The sequence below is a fragment of the Erithacus rubecula genome, assembly GCF_903797595.1.
Source record: "Erithacus rubecula genome assembly, chromosome: 11".
NCBI classification, from domain to species: domain Eukaryota; kingdom Metazoa; phylum Chordata; class Aves; order Passeriformes; family Muscicapidae; genus Erithacus; species Erithacus rubecula.
In genome coordinates this window covers 6,342,341-6,359,766 of record NC_136663.1, presented here as the reverse complement: position 1 = coordinate 6,359,766, position 17,426 = coordinate 6,342,341, and the positions used below count along the sequence as shown (strand labels likewise).

Sequence of the window (17,426 nt, the reverse complement as noted above, 5' to 3'; positions counted from 1 at the left end):
TCACTTTGCAGTACACTTCTCCTACTAAAATGTTAAAATAGCTTCTGGGTATAGCTGGGTATTTGAAGAGACAAAAGCCCTCAGCTCACTCCATATGTGTGCACCTGTCTGTCCCCAAGGAAGAAATTGGACTGGAACCATCTCTGTCTTCTTACTTAGTGTTATATCTTTCTGCTTCATTAAGATCTTTCTTGCCATTTCTTACATGTTTTGAGTTGCAAAACCAATAATAATTTGTGCAGTAATGGAGCGTCCTGAGGTCAGTGAACCAAGTTTTTACTGGGGAATCATTATTATAGTCACTAAAGACAAGATAATTTGAATTTCACATGAAGTTCTCTTTGCAAGGGAATGTGATAAAAATAAGTCTGTGCTTATGTACCAAAACATTTTGACCTGGAAATGAACATAATGAATATAAGATGCAAGAATGTTAATTTTGGAAAAATCGCTGTTGGACTGTGAAATATTCATGACTAAAAAATCCTTCCTTCCTGTGCTTTTCTCAGCCTTATGCTTAACACTGAATTTCTTGAAGCTTTTTTTTCTAGAATCTAGTGTGTGTGGGTTAAGAAGAGTAAGGTCTTTTTGTGTATGTTTTGTGAATGTACTTGGCTTGGACTTTTGTTGGTTGTTAGAAATAAACTCTGATGTCTCTGGGTTTAAGACACCAGTCTCATGAGCTGTCAGCCAAATGAAGGGCAGCAGTCTCAAGTCAGTGATTTTTTTTTTTTACTAGTAGGCTTAAGAATCACTTTAATTCCTAAACTGATTTCCTTTGTCTGTTTTGTGACTGCTGTCGACAGGGTCAGTGTTTGTTGGGCTGTTTGTCCTCCATGGAAACTGTAATCAAACCACCACCAAACCCAAGGTGGGCTGTGCCCTGGTGTGCCTGGGCTGGTCATTGTGGAACCACAGCCTGGTTTGGGTTGGAGGGACCTCGAATTTGACCCAGTTCCAGCCCAGCCCATGTGGGTTCTCTCTCTGTGAGCCAGGCCATGGCTTTGTGCTCAGCTGCTGCTTCCTCTGCTCCCCTCTGTGGCTGAGAAACTCAAGGGGGATGTTTACAGTGCTGAAGGTGAACACAGAGGTTTATATTCTGTTCATAACTGCACGTTAGTTCTTGTGGTAAACAGAAGTGTTTTGATGTAGCAGGCTTTATTTCTAAATCCTGTTAAAATCCCTGGCTGACTGTGTATAAAATGGCACACATTTCTGCTCTTTACCATCAGGAGAGCCAAGGTGTTTTGGGGCAGGGAGGAAGGAGCAATATTGCTGCCTTGAAGCTGCTTGTGCCACCCTGTTGGGTGGGGTTGTGTTCCTGCTCTAACTGCTCAGGGCACCTGGGCACACCAGGAGGTGACACTTGAATCCCCCTCACCTGCAGTTTGCTTGAGTCCCTCTTGTCACCTCTCCATTCCAGCTGTCCGTGCAGTTCTGAGCACACACCTTCATTGGTCCCTTAAAATTGGGGATGGTATCTCTTAGAGGAATGGGTGTTTAAGTAAGTTCTGCTCATACCCTTCCTCTTGAGAGGCGTTGGTTGATTATTTCCTGTTTTTGTACCAAAGCTATAATGGAGACATATCACTTTAAAACACTTCCAAAATGTGCAGAAATGCAACAATAGCACTGACCTCAGCGAGCAAGGTCACACCCAGGCTGCTTCCTGTTTTCTTCTTGGGGAGACCAGAGGCCCTGAGCATGGGAGAACAATCCTCTGCATCTGCCTGGGGGTCGGAAATCAGAGTGGCAGTGAATTCCTTCTGATAAAATGAATGTACAAGAATCTTAAGGAAAAGATTGAGTTAGGATTTCCAGGCTTATTTTCTAATTTGTAGCCATTTTTTTTGAGAGAATAACCATTATTTTCTTAATTAAGTGATGTGTGTAAGATGTTCTGCACTCCTCAAAACATATATTAAAGAAAGGAAGGAGATACACTCAAGAGGTTTGAGAGGAGAGATAAAGATCAAGGTACACAAGGGGGCAATTACAGCCCTTTATATACTGTTATTTCAACTTATCCTAGCATTATTCTCCTGGATATCAAGTATTAGTTGACCAGTATAAAAGCTCCTTGCTTTGTTGTCTTTGTTTATTGATGCAGTACTCCTACAAGGCAGAACAAAGAAGGCTTGGGAGAATGGATAGCTGGAAAGGTCTCTGAGAAACAAAGGAGAGGCAAGCATAGGGCCAAGGTATAATAGAAAAAAATATTAAATGTTCCATTTTCTGCAGTGGAGAGCTGAGTGTGTGTGTGGTTCTCAAACAGCTCTACCATAGAAAATACATGATGTAAAATTCCACCCAAAATAGTTGCTATGTGTGAAGGTGTGTAACTGCAGCACAGCATTAATGTATTTACTTTAAATCACTGTTGTTCAGGAAGAGATTTCACTTGATGTAAGGCTTTGTCCACTGTGTCCAAGTTTGTAGATTTTGAATATGTCATTCTCTTCAGGCTGTAAGAGATAAAACCTATTTTTGTTCTTCTCTAGTGATGGCTCTGGGGAGACATAAATGACTGGGCAAAGCTGCCAAAGTCTTGTTTAGTATCACTAAATGAAGAAATGCTTTATCAAAATTTTCTCTGGCACATCCTGCATACATGAAGTGTTGGTGTGTGTGTGCTGGCAGAGCTCAGCTCCAGAGGCAGAACCCACTGTCCACAGCCTGAGTGTCTGTGAGTTACCAATGTACCTCCCTTGAGAGAGCTGGAGTATTTCTTGATGTCTTTCCCCTATATTTAGTAAAGTGCTATAGTTAGCATTCCTTATGTTTAGCCACCTGTGTGAAAACTAGTAGGGATGATAGCATGAAAGCTGTGTGGAACCTCCTTTTTCTTCCTGTCTGTTGATCACTTTGTGATCTTTCTGCTTAGGAGTTGAAAACCTGAGGTTGATACATGGTAGGTAAGCATTTATTTCAGTTCTAAAGGATGGATTTTTTGAATACGAAGTGAAATTTTTACATAAAAACTCTGAGAGTGCTTAAGAATCCATTCAGACAGACTGTTCTTTCTGCAGTCCCTTTAATCTCTATATATATGGCACAAAAATAGCCAGCCTTTGTTGTGGGGTGGGGCATATTTACACGTCGCTACTAACTCTTGCAGAGAAAATCATGTTTTTCTAGCCACAAAGTTTTGAGCCCACAGGTTGCAGAGACAGTTACTTTGGAGACAAGACCCTGGGGTAATTTGTCACTGCCTGCCTGTAGGATGAAGAATTAAACTCTTAGCAAATGATGCTGCTACTGAATCAGGAACAGTGTAAGGAGTAATTTATCTGTGGAGCACTCCAGCCTGGCAGTGACTTTCTGGCACTAGATACACTGTGGAATCTGACTTAGTTAATCATTTTGCCTTGGGAGGCACCTTTATTTTGATACCAGTAAATTCATTTGTACAAGTCCACTGAGGTGCAGTTCAGCCTACAAATGACTGGGGGCAAGGATGTGCCTCCCAGTGCTCACAATGAGCTCTCTGTGCTGGTGCTTTGATGGAAGCATCTTGTGTCCTTGACTCCATTTCCTACTGCTTTGGGTGCCTGCAGTGGCACACTCTCAGCTACCAGAGGTTCTGAAAGGTTCTTCCCTGTCCTGTTGCTCTTCCCCTCAAGGCCTCAGTGGGTGGAGCTGTTCATAGCACATCATGCACATCATGAGTTGCATTTGAAGAGAAGCATCTGACCTCTTTGATCAGAGGGGCTACCTCTGAATGCTGAAAAGCATGAATATTCAGCATCTGAGCAAACTCTAAATATTTTTTCTCTGGTTCAGCATTTATTAAAACTAGGAATAAGTCAGGGAAGTAGACAGCACATTACCCCCCAATCTCCTGAGATGGCAGGAGGAGCCCTCACTCACTCTTTCTGCCCATACAGTTGCAAAGAGCTGATGTTTGCTGTGTGTATGACCAAGCATGGTACAGCTGGGCTCCTGGGGAAATTCTTATCTGGAATAAAGATTTTTCCAGGCTGTAAAGCTGCATTCCTTCCAGGCTGGAGTATTTTGATCTTGGAGGGGAGAGTGAACAGGCATCTTGTCCTTTGTAACCTAGTATGGGTTGGTGATGAATACACTGAGGTTTTCAGTATGAGGAAAAATCTGCAACACAGAGATCACCTCTGTTCTGGCAATCCTTGTAAACCCTGCCAAAGCAGTCCCAGCATTTAGTCTGATAAAACCCAAGTTGTTTATCTGGTGCTTGGTATCACATTTCAAGGTTGTGGTGGTGTCCTGCTTCTCTGCAGTGAGGACAGATTGTAGGATGCAGCCTCTACTTTGTCAGTGCTGCTAAGCATCTCAGTTCTGTGTCCTTCTGTGCTTTACCTCACTTGGTAGGCTTAGAAACAGCATTGCAGTAAATAAATCTAATCTGGGTAATGGTCTTTGCACATAACTACCTCAGTAGTATGGTAACCATACTGCTGGAGATTCAGAACTATTAAAACAGACACGGGTGCATCCATGAGTTCCAAGCTTCCAAGGATGTGCTTATCTTGCTGTGTTGCTGTTGTGAGTCTGGTGACATCAGTGAGATGTTCCCAGGGAGTTCGACAGGAGTTCAGAGATGCTGCCTGCAGAGTTAGTGTGAATCTGGAAATGCATCTGTGAGAGCTTCCTCCCTACCCACTCAATTTCTCTAGCTTCCTGTGGGCACATGAAAATGGTGCTTGAAAAAAGAAGTAAAAATCCCAACTGGAAGCTTTTTCCCACTTCTGCTAAACACTTAATGGTGGGTGATGATCTGAACACACAGGCTTTGCATTGGGAGCTGCTGCCAGGCAGTGCAACACTGTTGGATACACTTCAATTTAATAGTTGAACTGCACTTAGTTTGTTTACTGTAGCATCTTGGTGTTTATACATAGCTTAATATCTCAGAGTTAGCTGTTCAAATGCTGTGTACTGGAAAGGGACTGCAGTGCTTAAAGCTAGAGTGAACCAGTTCTAAAGTGAACCTGGATTTTGTGGAAGTTTGTGCTGGTTTGAAGGCAGCTCTGCTCATTCAGGTATAGCTTGACCTTGAACCACTGACACATTTCTACTGAGCATTAATGCTTAAGGCTTTGCAGATTTAGAACATGCTGGTGCTGCTAGGGCTTGCTTCAAAAATATGAAGGATCATTATCCTTTTATTCTTTTCAGAATTTTTGTTAAACTAAAGATGTGGGTGAGTGAGAAGGCTTCTGGAGTTTGTCCATGTAGGAACTTGGAGAAGTGTAACATGATTTAAAGCTGTGAAGTTTAACAGCTGTGCAGCTGCTGGTGCAGCTTGGTGTAGAAATGGCATTAATGGTGAACAGTGCTGATATGAGTGACATTAATTAACATTAACTTTCTGTGCAGAATTGTCACTGGTGATCTTTGCCAGTGCAGTGCTACAGCTAATTCTCATATCTGCTCACAGCTTTACCTATGAATAGAAAAATGCCCTAATTTTGGGTGCTTATGACTGGCCATGCATGCTTCCAGTTGTGAAGAATGTCACTTTCTTTATGATCAGTAATTCTCTGTGAGAATGTGAAGTGACTGTCTACAGAGCACTGAAGTGTGTGGCACATCACAGGGCAGAAACTGACTTCCCTTCTCAGAAAATTAGAGATACATCAACTTCCCTGCTAGGAATCTTTATCTCCTGTTAAAAATAGCACACAAGACTACTGAACATTGGCTGGCTGGCTTTAGACCTTTGAGACCATTGTTTTGTCTGTGTTACCTTTGAGTAGTTCTGGAGTAAAATGGAAAAATCATACTGGAATGGTTAATTTGACACTGTCAGAACTGAAAGTGGAGCTGTGTTCATAAAGGTATCCCCATTAAAGGCATTAAGGTTGTCATTAAACTCGATAGCTTGTAAAGGTGTGATTAATGCATGTGCTAAAGTCATGGTTTTAATGCTTAATCTTTAAAATTGGACACGAGTGTTGATGGCTGGTATGTTACACCTGCTGTGAATTCAGCAGTGCTAAATAGTCTGGGCTTCTGGAAAAGGAACACAGTGGGAAATGGAGTTGTCTCCTCGAGAATTTCCATATGCATTGCAACGTCTTTGTAGTTGAACAGAGCACAGGTTTAAGGAAGGGAAATGTGTGAAGCTCACAGTTTGCTTCCATATAGCTGGAAATACTGGTTAGAGCTGAGTCACCATCCCTCTTACTGATGAGGATGTGCTTTGATTTGGAGATGATCCAGCTCAATGCATGTTTGGGAGTTGGTTCTGAAATGAAGTGATACCTGTGGGAAGCACAGAGATTGAAAGGAAGTAGATAATTAATGAAGATACTTTTCTTCTTGAGCAGCAATAAACTTTGTAGCCCTTAAACACTTGTATAAACTGTTAGTCCAAGGATGATTACTTTATTGCAAAACTCCTCACTGTTTTAAATCTATGAGTGGTGTTTTATGGATGGAAAAATCCTTTCCTGAGTCAGTCTTTTAGAGCACATCACTACTGAAGTGCAGAGAGCCAGTAGCCAGACCAAATAAAGGGGTTTCCCCAGAGGTCTACAACTTACCAGACACACTGTGACCTTTTTTCCTCTATTTTTTGGCCATTTTTCAGTGGACTAAATAGGAAGCATAAGCTAACGTTTTGAATAGGTTCTTCTTCCTGCTTCTTTTCCTTCCTTCCTCAATTTTCATTTTGTGAGTAGTAGTCTGACTTGTCTGTCTTCTTCTACAAGCTAGAAGTGTTTTGGCTTTTTATATAATGTCATGGGACCACTATTATCACCTTTCTGGTGTGCTTTTTCTGTCATGAAAAAATTACAAATAAGTGCCTGGCTTGTCTGTGAGCAATTTACTTGCTGATGTTGCTTTCACTGCAAGGATTTTGAAGTCTCCATTCGTGTGAATAGACTTAAGAGGTCTCTAGTGGTGTTTGGCTGCACTGCTGTGCTGGGGATTAAAAAAAAAAAAAAAAAAAAAAGAAAATCGATCTGAGGAAACTTTGTTCAACACATTGAAAAAAATAAAATGAAAAAATCTGATTTGGAAAAAAGAAATACTAACCTGAAAGTGTGTCCACATGTGGTCTTACTGTTAATTGATCTTTTTAAGTTTGCTTTGAGCCTTTGTTCAGATGACAACTGCTTTAGGGAGCTGAGGCTGTATCAGCACAAGGATGCTTTTAGGTTTGGTCTTTGCTATCCCATCTCACTCCCTGGGTGCTTTTGAAATGAAAAGATCACTGCGCCTTGCCTGAAAAAATAGGAGAAAAAAGTGGAGATAATGTTATTTCAGCTGTAGTTTAGGATTCAAAAGTTTAATTTTCAGTTAAAGCCAAGTCTGCCCTGGATGGCCTGTGCAAGGTGCCTGTATCACAGCCCTGGTGAGCCCAGGGCTAAATGCTGGGGGCATCTGCAGCCTCTGCTCTGTTGCCATCCCGGGGCACAGAGTGACAGATTTCTGGGCGGGGGAGCAGGGAGCTGCTACAAAACAGGTTCATGAAGTACAGTGGGTGGTACTGTTGACAGTTGCTTTTATATTCAAAATAGACTTCACTAAATTCTGCTTTTTGTGGTAATTCAGGAATTGAAATCACTTAGGTCTTGCCAAATTCATTAACATGGTGTGCTAAAGGGAATGTCTATTTGGAAGCCCTTCTAAAAGCAGAATATATAATATATATACACACAGATTCTTAGGGTTTTGTTATGTTTTTTTAAAGAGGAGAAAAGTAACTTTCAGTATCTCTTTCCTCCCTCTTCTTGGCAGGTTTTCTTCACCAGTGGAGTGTGAGAAATAGAGGCTGAAGATGAGTGAGCTGGAGCAGTTACGGCAGGAGGCAGAGCAGCTGCGAAACCAAATCAGAGTAAGGATTGTCAACTGCTTATTTTCCATGATGAAGTTCCTCCTTTAAGGGAATAAACTGTAAAAATCTATCAGCTCTTCCTGTTTAACTTGTGCAGAGCTTAAAATATTTTCAGAAAACCTAGGCATGACAAGTTTGGCTAAAGGATCTTAGGCTTTGTCCTGGGCTAAAAGTGACCCCTGAGAAGCCTGAGGTTAAAGCAGGGAGTGTGAGGCAGACTTCCAGAGTGGGTCTCATTTCTACAAGCACTGCTTCTTGGCTTCCTGTTAAGTTTATTTTTATTGAATGCTGATGCCCCAATACAGACTATTTTTTTGTTTTATTTACTCAGTGAAGATAAACCAATATGAGCTGTCATGCCCAGTCAGTTTTCCAGGAATCTTTTGCAATGTGCATTTATATGTCAGTGATGCAGTTTTCAGTAAAGTCTGTTGATTTTTCATCAAATTTTTCAAAGCATGGAGCATTCACAAATCTGATTTATATGGCAATGGCTTATTTGCAAACATTCCTATCAGTGAAGAGTACAGGTTTCTTGGAATATGTTGCATGCTCAGAGGCTTTTTTTAGTGTGGCATCTGCTGGCAGCAGTTGCTGTGTGGTGTCTCCTGTGAGGTGTGAGGCTGCTGGGTGGTGTCAGCCTTGTGCTGAACACACTTTATGTGTCAGGGCTGTGCTGGGGCAAATGCTGCTCATTCAGTGCCAGCCAGGGAGAGAGAGCTCTGTGTCCTGTCCTCACTTCATGCTCTGTGCAAAGACAAGGTGGGGATCAGACAGTGCTGTGTCACTGGGTGCCCTTTCCACCAGCTCTGTAGAGGATACAAATTATTTTTAGTTTAAAATACTATTTTTTAGTTCCAATTTTAGCTTTATTACAGAATTACATTGCTAAAAGGGGTACATAATTTTTGAGTTCATTCTACATGCTATGTAAAGACTTTGATATGTTGGGGGAGACAGTTAAGTCTTTGCTCAGTCTTGGTAATCAGTGAGTTTGGTTTCTTGCAAAATTGTGAGAAGAAAGAGCTACCAGGCAAGTTAGAGGGCTTAGACTGTGTTGCAGGAATGTTTGCTTGTTTTTTAAATTTTAGAGCATAAAAATCTGATTGGCTCTTGGGTAATGACTCCATTTTGTGGCTTTAGGTTGATTTAACATTTCCTTTGTAACTCTACCACCCAAACCTTGTAACTGATCTATCAGATGTAGCTGAGTAACCATGGTTATATTGCCTTTGGAGTCCTTTGGCTCAGCAGTGGGAATTGGTGATTGCCTCTTGGCACCTGAGTGCAGGCTTGGATACCTTGTGCTTAATTCTGACTTCAGATTAATGGGCAATTAAAAATGCTCCTGATAACTTAATGTCCTTGAAACCTTCTGACCAAATAATTCAATTTCATATTTGTAGAGATGACTACTTATCTTGCCTATTAAATCACTGCACAGTTTTTGTTTGGAATGGGTAAGAGAATATATACAGGATCTGAAAAAAGGGTTTTTATGGAATATCTACAGGAATATCTACTGGGCTGCTTATTTTCAGGAATTATTTTTGATGCACTCCTAAAAAGAGATGAGGTCACTAACAGCATGTGATGTTTTATGTATAGCTAGCAGTTTGCTGTCTTAGTTGTTGACATCTCTAGGGTTTGTCTGATATTTCCTCTAACAATGATTACAGAAAATCAGCTTTGTGCCTAGAAGTGAGGTCCAGATAAGGTTGTACCCAACAGCATCCTGAGGTGTGGAAAGTGCAGTGCAGAGCTGTTGATCCCTGATGAACTTCAGTCTGCAATATTTTAGAAGTTTTTCATGACTTTTAATTTTATTTTTGCAATATCTAGGTGATGTGGGCACCTGTGTCTCCCCATGCAGCTGGAACTCTGGTCTGTGCACAGACAATGTACAGCCTGAGACTGCAGGAATTTTAGTGCAGGAAGTTGGAACACTGAACAATGAGTTGCCAGATATCTGTCAGATGACTTGATGGTTAAAATTAATTTCTAGTCCTGTCTGTAATGAAGTTCCCATGTGATTTGTGTGTCCTCACTGTGAGAACTGAAATTGAGGATAATGATTTTTAGAAGTGTTGCTTACTTGGCACAGTGTCATTCAAACCAGACACTTTGGTATAACACACTGTATTTTTCAAAAAATACATGCAGTTTTGGGAAAAAAACTGCAATCTGAAGTGTGTGCTAGGAGAGTCTGGAGGCTGCACACTGATCAAGCAGTTAGATTTTTCTCACAAATTTTCATTGTCTTCTGCATGAACTGAGAAAAATCTTCAATTACATAGAGGAGCTTTTTTATGTTTTGACACTGATGATTCTGTTGTGGTGATGCATATGTAGAAATACAGTTTCAAGGTAAGAATTAAAATAGCCTCTTGAAACTCTCCTTTTCCTGCAGTTTTGCCAATTGTATGGCAAGTACTAGACAGACTCCAATATAGGAGTTGCTAATAGCTCTCTCTTAAAGAGGAAAAAAATGCTTTGTTTCATTCAGACTGCATTCAGAATTCATTTTATGTTGAACATTTTCAACTACTTCAGGACAAATCAACAAACATGTCTAAAATCCAGTGTGTTTCTTCCTGTGGATGGAATAAGTCCTGAGTGCTAAGGGATTTGCTGCTCTGGTATTTTAAACCCCTCCTGATTCCAGACGTCAACATTTTATAAATATTTCTACAGTTCAGACATTATAAAAATAAGTTGAGATGACTTAATCCACTCTCAGGCTTGCTTTTTGGGAGGAGAGCTATAAAGGGTGGTCAAAATAAACATGCACTTAAGAAATGTTAAAGTTGCAATGTCAAGTAACTCTCAAGCAAGAATTTGAAAAAAATTGAAGATCCCAGCCTGAACGTGCTGAGGCAGTTCCAAAATGTGTGAGCAAATGTTTCTGCCCCTGCTCTCAAAGGGGATATTGCCATTCCTGCACAGACAGAGCTTTGAAGGGACACATGAAGTGCTGGTGAAGAGGCATCATTTTTTGGGGGGGTTTGGGTGCCTGTATCAGTGGTTGCACAAGTTGGAGAAATTGCCAGGAGTTGAGAGGGTTCTGTGGCTGATCCTTCAGTATGGCTGTTGATAGTTTTAACTTCAACTTGTGCTGCACAGGTCCTGTCTAACTTGAAGCCAGTTTAAACCATTTTCTCAGGAGGTGCTGGCCACATGCCTGTCCCTGTGTTCTGGGCCCTGAGCTGCAGGAGAGCAGTGCAGTCACAGCTGTCACTAAAACCAGCTCTTGCACAATCAGTGTTGCAGGTGAGGCTCAGTGGAGCTCACCTGTTCAGTCTGGGACTCTGAATTATGCAAATGAAAGTCAAGTCTGTTTTCTAGGTCTGGTTGAATCATATGCAGGAAACGAGTCCTGTGTCCATAGAGTCTGAGATAAGGGAAAAGCCATGGAGTGTCTGTGTGGAGATCTGAGCACCACCCATTCCATGAAATGGGTGAGAGTGTTACTGGGCCATTTTTTCCCCTTCAATTTGTGTCAAGTACATAATCACTGAGCTTTGGTAATCCTGCTGTCTGTCCTGCTCCCCAGATCCTCCTCTCCCACCCAGCAGGGAGGGTTAATTTGTGCAAGAGCCTCGTGTGGCACAGAGCTTGCTAATCCTGTGTAATATGTGGTTGCTTTTCCAGGTGGATCAGTTCTTCCCTTGTGCTCAGCACACCCTGAGCAAGCACATCCACCCCAGGGAAGGAATACAGGGAAAAGGGTAGGCACTGGGACTTCAGGATGGCTCCAAATGCCTTTGAATCCCATAGTCTGTAGAAAAGGAGATTCAAAGGCTGCTGGGGCATGGCCTTTCTTAAGTCCCTCTTCCTCCACTACCCCTCATTGTGTGCCATTGCTTTTTAGATTCCTTGCGCAATTAAAACAGATTAGGGTGGCAGAAGGAATATTGGCATGTCAGTTGGTGATGGTGTGTGGCTTTGAGTGTGTTGAAATTTAGCTCAAGAGTTACTTTTCCTTTAGACCTTCTCAGTTGATGCTCAGTGTTGTCTTGCCAATTCAGCTTGTTCCATTTTTTGTTTCAGGATGCCAGGAAAGCCTGTAGTGACACAACTCTTGCTCAGGTATGTTCCTGTTCTTTGTGTAGGCTGTTACTTGAGAGAGAAAAAAATAAAAATATCACTTTGTCACTCTAACATGTTCCTGTTCAGTAATTGAAAGAATAAAGTGGAAGAAGCCTTTGGAAATGTTCAGTGTGTTTACAGTTATTTAAAACTAAACAAAGCCCCACCAAAAAAATAACCAAATAAACAAAAGAGCAAAAAAAGCCCAACCAGTCAAAACCCCCACCATCTTAATGGATCCTGCTTCCAGTTTACCTTTTAAGTAGTGTATGTTTATTGTGTTAAATATATTTAGAAAAACTTAAATAAACATCTTTTAGCAGTTTTTTGGAAACAGAATTATTTTGCATTTAAAGTAATGCCATGCTTTAACAAGTAACACGGTAAATACTGGAACATTTTCTTTCATTGATGTAAATTGCAAACGCTGAGATTTAATAATCTGAAATAGTATAACATAGAAGTATTTTAAAAGAGCTTCCTGAAGTTTCATGGTAGCCACTGTGAAGAGTGCTGTGTCTGTCTGCTGTAAAATCTGTTTGTGTCGGTGTTGCTGGGTGTACACCAGTAGCCTATTTTTCAGTGGTGTGCCAGAATAGGTAATACTCTATCAAAGTTCAAATGTATTTTTGTTATCTTGTGCATTAAAAATAGTTCCCAGTATCAGAGGGGTTTGTTTGTTTTCAGATCACAACGAGCCTGGACTCGGTGGGGCGGATCCAGATGCGGACCCGGCGCACGCTCCGAGGGCACTTGGCCAAGATCTACGCCATGCACTGGGGATCCGACTCCAGGTGTGCACAGAGCCCCGCCCTGCCCCGCCCTGGGCTGCCCCGCCCTGCCCCGCCCTGCCCCCGCCCGGGGCTGCCCCGCCCTGCCCTGCCCGGGGCTGCCCTGCCCTGCCCCGCCCCGCCCGGGGCTGCCCCGCCCCACCCTGCCCCCGCCCGGGGCTGCCCCGCCCCGCCCTGCCCCCGCCCGGGGCTGCCCCGCCCCGCCCTGCCCCCGCCCGGGGCTGCCCCGCCCTGCCCTGCCCGGGGCTGCCCTGCCCTGCCCCGCCCCGCCCGGGGCTGCCCCGCCCCACCCTGCCCCCGCCCGGGGCTGCCCCGCCCCGCCCTGCCCCCGCCCGGGGCTGCCCCGCCCCGCCCTGCCCCCGCCCGGGGCTGCCCCGCCCCGCCCTGCCCCCGCCCGGGGCTGCCCCGCCCCGCCCTGCCCCCGCCCGGGGCTGCCCCGCCCTGCCCCCGCCCGGGGCTGCCCCGCCCTGCCCCCGCCCGGGCTGCCCCGCCCTGCCCCGCCCGGGGCTGCCCCGCCCTGGCCCCGCCCTGCCCCCGCCCGGGGCTGCCCCGCCCCACCCTGCCCCGGGCTGCAGCTCACATGGCACCTGCAGGGTCCTGACAGGTCCTGGCAGCTGGGTGGTGTTGGTGCCCTTAGGGCATCACAGACCCCCACTGGGGCGGCTCAGAGAAGAGCTACTTTGCCTCTTCCTGCCATAAATATTTTGCCTTCTTCTTTCACTCTTAACTGAAGTTTTTCAGTTTATTTAAGCAAGAGAATATGTAATGAGGCTATTTGGAATGTTGGATATTGTATTTTCCAAGATGCTGAATAATTATGTAACTTCTGTGGCAGGGATTTAAAAACTTCACTGAGAAATTTTAATTTCATTGAAGAAAAAGATGCTTTTCTACTTAGTGGGAAAAGTAACTTGGAATTTTGTTTTGCTGCTTTCATAGCAGCTGATGGTGAAGTGTAAACACTGCCTCGTGGTCTGCTATGTATCATGTCCTCCAGAGAGGAATTAATCTGGAATCTGTTCTCAAGATTTATTTTTGCCTAAATTCCTTATTTGCTCCTGTGCAACTGTGTAATTATATGAATAATGAATGCAGTTGTGGAGAGAGTTCATAAAATGTGTTTTCAGTGAGTTGTTTGCTTGTGTTCATTTTTAATCATGAGTCCCCATGGGATTCCTCAGGTGATATAGAGATTTAGATCTCTGCAGACTTTTTCCATCAAATGCAGCCTTCCAATAAAAATGAAAAAGCAGAAAAATGAAACTTCTGAATCACTTGCTAATCATGTATGATGTATGCCTACTTTGAGATTTGTTTTGTTTGTTTGTTTTATATTAACATATTTTATTTTGTGTTCATATTTAGGCTACTAGTCAGTGCTTCTCAAGATGGAAAATTAATTATTTGGGATAGTTATACAACAAATAAGGTAGTTATTTATAATCCTATCAATAATTCATGTATAAATTGTGTGTTTGAATTGGCTTATGTCTGTTATTTACCATGGTTGCAAGTAAAAACTCAAAAGCAGTCTTTCATTCAGACAATCTCTTTTTGTTCCTTTCATGGCTAGGTGAGCACTAGAGATGTGTTGCAGGTTGTCTCTCTGAAGCAATAGTTAATTACATAGTAATGTGTAACATTTTCACTCTTACTTTGCTAGTGCAGTAGCTGTAGCTCTGCCTGTGTGGTTTTTAAATTGTAGAAATTAAATTAAATTGATTTTGAATTTTAGAAATACACAACCTCAGAATATGCAAGAGTGCTTTGGGTTTGAGGGCAGAAGAAGAAGAAGGAAGAAAGACACTGTTAGGGAAAAGCTTAGGTAGTGTGGAGTGGAGCTGTGCAGTCCCCATGGGAACAACCATCCTGTCTTACAAGCCATAGTTTAAAGCTGTTAAAAAGTTGGACAGAGAAACCTTGACTAGAATGAGCACACAGTAAATGCTGCAGGTTTTGATAGCTTTGCTATGAAATGCCATTCTGAAGGTCTGTAGATGTGCAGAGGTGTCTGTCAGGGAGGGGTGTGTGTGTGTGTGTGCAGTGAGCTGGATGTGAGTGCTGTAGCCCCAGGGCTGGCACTGGGGCTGCCTGTGCTGCTGGGCTCTGACAGGAGCTGTGTCTCTGCAGATGCACGCCATCCCCCTGAGGTCCTCCTGGGTGATGACCTGTGCCTACGCTCCCTCGGGCAACTACGTGGCCTGCGGGGGCCTGGACAACATCTGCTCCATCTACAACCTGAAAACCAGGGAGGGCAACGTGCGCGTGAGCCGGGAGCTGCCGGGGCACACAGGTGAGGCGAGCCCTGCGCCAGGGGAACAGCCCTGCTGGGGCTGGAGGGACTGTGCTGCTCCTGGGCTCAATGGGGGAGGACGGGGATGCTCTTCTTTCCCCTGGGTCACAACACAACTGTTTTGTTTTTAGGATACTTGTCCTGTTGTCGATTCCTAGATGACAACCAAATTGTCACTAGCTCAGGAGACACCACTTGGTGAGTTTTTGAGCTCTGGTGGCCTTCCCACACCCCTTTTCTTCCTTTTTTATGTCCCAGTGCCTTAATTTGTATTTTAAATCTGAACTCTGAAATGATGAGGGATGTTGTGTTAACTTCATGTGCAGTGCTTTGTGGGATATTGAAACTGGCCAGCAGACCACCACGTTCACTGGGCACACTGGAGATGTGATGAGCCTGTCTCTGAGCCCAGACATGAGGACTTTTGTCTCGGGCGCCTGCGATGCCTCCTCCAAGCTTTGGGATATCCGCGATGGGATGTGCAGGCAGTCCTTCACGGGACACGTGTCAGACATTAATGCAGTTTGTGTAAGTGATCCTCCTGTTTCCACGTGGGAAGAAGGGGGAGGAAAAAGGCTACATTTGCATGAATTCAGCTTAGAGTCTACTGAGCTACCTTGATTTAAAATCAATTAGTTAGGGTAGAGAATGTTAAATTGTATGTAATGGGGAAGGTTGTATAATAACTTACAATCTACTTTGTAACTGAATTATTATTGCCATTATCTGTGATGCACTGCGCTGTTCCTAGAATAGTTTCACCTGTGGTTTTTATTCAGTAACTGAGACATCACTTCTTTTAAGAAGTAAAGAATTGGCTAGGGAAACTTTTTGAAGCATGGAATTATGTTAAAAACTGAAAATTGTAGATAAGTGTAATGTACTGAGAGGGTGCAACACAGCCAGGCATCCTCATCCTAAAGTTTTCTGTTGAACAAAAAGAGCTTTCAGTGAAATACTCTGGAAGGCAATTAAAATCAGTATTGATGTTGAATATTCCCTGGAATAATTTGGTAATATTTAGAAACCGGATTATATTTCCCCTCTGTCATAGTAACACTATGTTCTGATCTGCAAGATCCAGGCTCTGGTAAATAGAGAAAGAAATGTAAGTTGAAGCTGCATCTGTTTTTGATAAACATGAAAAATTGTTAAGGCTGAGAAAATACCAAACACATGACCAGTACAGAAATGCAGTTCCTATACTTAGACCTGGACTCTGAGATGTGCTGGGCTCTCTTCCATTCCCATTTCAGTCAATATCACTGCTGAGAGAATAACTCGGATTTGGAGTAGATTTTTTTTAGGAAATTGATTTGCTTGTTTGCAGTCTTCTGTCTTGGCTGAGCCAACCTGGCTGGCCAGCTCAGGATGGAACACTGTGTTCCACGTCAGCCAGGATGTGCAGAGCTGGGGTTTGCTTGGTTGTGTAGGAGTCAGTGGCACACACAGAGCCCCTGCCTGGCTGCAATTCCGGTCACTCAGGTGTCCCCAGTACTGTTCCAGAGGTGTTCCCTTGCATTTTCCAACGCGCAGATACTTTAAGATAATCATTCTGCCTTTGTCTGGTGAAGCAGAGCCCCGTGCTGTGGTTCAGCTCAGGTGTGACAGTGTCTGTTTGGTGTCCAATGCTCCCGTGCAGTTTTTCCCCAACGGCCACGCCTTCGCCACGGGCTCCGACGACGCCACGTGCCGCCTGTTCGACCTGCGCGCCGACCAGGAGCTGATGATGTATTCCCACGACAACATCATCTGCGGCATCACCTCCGTCGCCTTCTCCAAGAGCGGCCGCCTGCTGCTCGCCGGCTACGACGACTTCAACTGCAACGTGTGGGACACGCTCAAAGGGGAGCGCGCAGGTGGGCACTGAGCCAGCCCACTGCCAGGGCTGCTGCTGATGGTGGCAACCTGCTGCACTCCTTCCAACGCTTCTCTCTTGAAATGGCATCCTTCTATTGCAGCTGGTTGGGTCTTCCAGGAGTTACACGGCATTTCAGTTCCATCCTCGTGGTGTGAGCAGTAAATGAGTCAGGAGGACAGGCCTGTTCCTGGGCTTTGCAGATCTGTGTGCTGGGAGATCCCAGCTCTTGAGGCTGAGGAATGTCCTCCAAACTTGCATCTGCAGAAAATGTATTTCACTGAAGTATATGGAATGAAGTAGTGCAGAATTACACAGTGGCAGTAATTCAGATGTTGCTGCAAGAGTCTTTTTGCTTTGCATCCCCTGCTGTTGAGAGAGAGGGAGAATGGAAATTTCTGGTCCTTGAATCAGTCACTTTTGACAGAACACAGCATGTTTGTAGCACAGCTATTTCTTTCTCACTTCTTACAGTAACTTTAATGCTTCGGTCTGGTTCAGTTCTGAACATCAGTTCTCCTGTTCAGACTGAAAATAGATCTTTCTCCTTAGTTCTGCTAGACCTGAATGGGG

General features: G+C 43.7%; 1 protein-coding gene across 4 annotated transcripts in view; it reads left to right on the top strand.

The window, feature by feature from the left end:
- Nucleotides 1-17,426, top strand: part of GNB4 (G protein subunit beta 4) — a 30,756-nt gene that overhangs the window by 7,897 nt on the left and 5,433 nt on the right. For 3 of the 4 annotated variants that reach the window (XM_079314657.1, XM_079314659.1, XM_079314658.1), the window contains 8 exons: nucleotides 7,726-7,822; nucleotides 11,873-11,911; nucleotides 12,599-12,705; nucleotides 14,068-14,131; nucleotides 14,833-14,995; nucleotides 15,127-15,193; nucleotides 15,322-15,523; nucleotides 16,638-16,854. In XM_079314657.1, coding sequence (XP_079170783.1) covers nucleotides 7,766-7,822; nucleotides 11,873-11,911; nucleotides 12,599-12,705; nucleotides 14,068-14,131; nucleotides 14,833-14,995; nucleotides 15,127-15,193; nucleotides 15,322-15,523; nucleotides 16,638-16,854 — 916 coding nt within the window. In that variant the 5' untranslated portion in view covers nucleotides 7,726-7,765. Of the gene's footprint in view, nucleotides 1-2,111; nucleotides 2,202-7,725; nucleotides 7,823-11,872; nucleotides 11,912-12,598; nucleotides 12,706-14,067; nucleotides 14,132-14,832; nucleotides 14,996-15,126; nucleotides 15,194-15,321; nucleotides 15,524-16,637; nucleotides 16,855-17,426 lie in introns of those variants that run through there. The other variant, XM_079314660.1, reaches the window with a different exon arrangement.